General features: G+C 41.3%; 1 protein-coding gene across 1 annotated transcript; it reads left to right on the top strand.

Annotated features, from left to right (window-relative positions):
* Positions 1-903: 903 nt before the first annotated feature.
* LOC114039189 (zinc finger protein OZF-like) lies at positions 904-2,679 on the top strand (the record flags this gene model as incomplete). The annotated part of the gene is made up of 1 exon (XM_027856861.1): positions 904-2,679. A coding segment is annotated over exon 1 (1,458 nt), but the record flags the coding sequence as incomplete, so codon positions are not given.
* Positions 2,680-2,683: the final 4 nt, after the last annotated feature.

Below are 2,683 nucleotides of genomic sequence, written 5' to 3'. Positions count from 1 at the left end.
AGGACAGAACCTGCATTTGCCAACTAAGAGAGGGACCAGAATTCATGGACTGGGGTCGAGGCTGGGGCCTGGTGTCAGCCTTGGGCCCAGTCAGTAAGCATAAATTAAGCCCCTCTAGGTTTCTAGGCAGTTCAGTAAGCTTTAGGAAGGGAAATGCCAGTGCCTGCTGTCAAAGAGTTCCCAGTCTGGCATACACACATGGAGATGGTTTGAAAAAAAGCAACATATCAAGGTCCTGTCTCAGTTGATCCAGGGCGTGGAGAGTGTTTGTGAATTGAAAGACATCTAGTTCAGTGGCATATAAGCAAACTCAAGGAGTGAGGCTAGTAATGGTTTAAGAAGGAGAGTAGAATTAGGAAGGAAAGAGTCAAAATCAAAACAAGAATGAGAAAAATTTCAGGCAACCCAGATATGCCTGCAGGTTCAGTTCCAGAGCTCTATGATAACGTGAATAGCGCAGTCAAGTGAATCCCCTGAATTTTTGGTTTCTCAGTGCATATCAAAGTTATGTTTACAACATACTGTTGTCTATGACATGTGCAATGCTAGTATGTCTAAAAAAATGTACATACTTTAAAAATATCTTATTGGCAATAAAAGGTAGCTATCATCTGAGTCTGCTGACTCATCACAGTGGTGGTTGCTCAAGGTTGGTGGTTGCCATGGCAATTGCCTAAATGAAGTTTGTCACATTGATTAATTTTTCTTTTCCCTTGAACTTAAAACCCCATTGTAGGGATATTAATTGTCCTAATCTCAATATTGTTGTGGCTCAGGGAATAGGAAGACCCAAAGAGAGGGAGAGAACAAGTCAATGTGCAATAATAAAATAATTTTTCTTAAAAAAAAAAACCAAGGAAGTATAATGGAGAAAGGCTGCTTGGTTCTGTGGACAGAACAGGCCACCTGCAAGGATGGAGTTCTAGTCTCAGCTGCAGAGATGTTGGTCAGGTCACTCAGCCATTCTGAGCTCATGGCCTGACTTGAGAATGTAGTAAGAAAGCCCTGGGTCTGCCAGTGTCACAGGTGGTTGAGGATCCAATGTGATTGTGTGTGAAGCTCTTTGTAAGTCAAATTGTCCTGCAGAGGTGACCTAGTGGCATTTTCAAATGATTGATTCTGTCCATTTAACTTTGAAGACTTTTCTCCTAGCCTGGGGAAGTAGGATATAGATCAGTTAGTTTGCTTTGTCCCAATGGAGGGAAGGGATTATAGTTAGATATGGGTGTATATGTGTCTGTATATGCGTTTTATTATTTGTTTCTTGCAGAAGGAGAGATTAGACCTGAAATGAAAGAGACTACTGAAAAGCTAAGCATTTCTGTGAAAGAGACTCACCAGGAAAGCTTCATGAGTGATGGTCCTTGTGACTTCACTGGGAGAGATATCTGTGCTGTATTTCACAGATTCCACACAGGAGAGCAACCTTATGATCATCATCATTGTGGGAAAGACTTGAGTCAACAGTCATCCCTTACTTACCATCAAAAAATTCATAATGGAAAGAAACCACATGAGTGTCATGAATGTGGTGAAACTTTTAGTGAACACTCATCCTGCAGTATTCATAGTGACAGGAAACCTCATGAATGTAATGAGTTTGGAAAGGCTTGGAGTTGCAAATCCAGTGTTGCTGAGCACCAGAGAATCCACACTGGGGTGAAACCCTATGAATGTAATCAATGTGGAAAGGCTTTTAAAAGTACCTCTGGACTTTATGGACATCAGAGAATCCACACTAGGGAGAAACCTTATGAATGTAATGCATGTGGAAAGGTTTTCACACAGAACTCCAATCTTGCTGCACATCAGAGAACCCACACTGGTGAGAAACCTTATGTATGTAATCAATGTGGCAAGGCTCTCTGTTCCAGCTCCAGTCTTGCTGCACACCAGAGAATCCACACTGGAGAGAAACCTTATGAATGTAATCAATGTGGAAAGGCTTTCAGACTAAAGTCTGACCTTGCTCTACATCAGAGAATTCACACTGGGGAGAAACCTTATCAATGTGATCAATGTGGAAAGGCTTTCAGAGTGAACTCCCAACTTGCTCAACATCAAAGAATCCACACTGGAGAGAAACCTTATGAATGTATTCAATGTGGAAAGGCTTTTAGAAGTACCTCTGATCGTTCTGTACATCAGAAAATCCATGCTGGGGAGAAACCTTATGAATGTAATCAATGTGGAAAGTCTTTCAGAGTGAAATCCAAACTTGCTCACCATCAGAGAATCCACACTGGAGAGAAACCTTATGAATGTAATCAATGTGGAAAGGCTTTCAGACTAAACTCTGAACTTGCTCTGCATCAGAGAATTCACACTGGGGAGAAACCTTATCAATGTGACCAATGTGGAAAGACTTTTACACAGAGCTCATTTCTTGCTGCACATAAGAGAATCCACACTGGGAAGAAACCTTATCAATGTGATCAATGTGGAAAGGCTTTTACACAGAGCTCATTTCTTGTTGCACATCAGAGAATCCACACTGGGGAGAAACCCTATAAATGTAATCAATGTGGAAAGGCTTTCAGAGTGAATTCTAAACTTTCTCAACATCAGAGAATCCACACTGGGGTGAAACCCTATGAATGTAATCAATGTGGAAAAGCTTTCAGAGAGAATGCCAAACTTGCTCAACATCAGAGAATCCACACTGGAGAGAAACCTTATGAAT

The sequence above is a fragment of the Vombatus ursinus genome, unplaced genomic scaffold (genome assembly GCF_900497805.2).
Source record: "Vombatus ursinus unplaced genomic scaffold, bare-nosed wombat genome assembly UNPS02011665.1, whole genome shotgun sequence".
Lineage (NCBI taxonomy): Eukaryota > Metazoa > Chordata > Mammalia > Diprotodontia > Vombatidae > Vombatus > Vombatus ursinus.
Note: the sequence above shows the minus strand (reverse complement) of the source record. Positions and strands in the feature narration are given on the sequence as shown.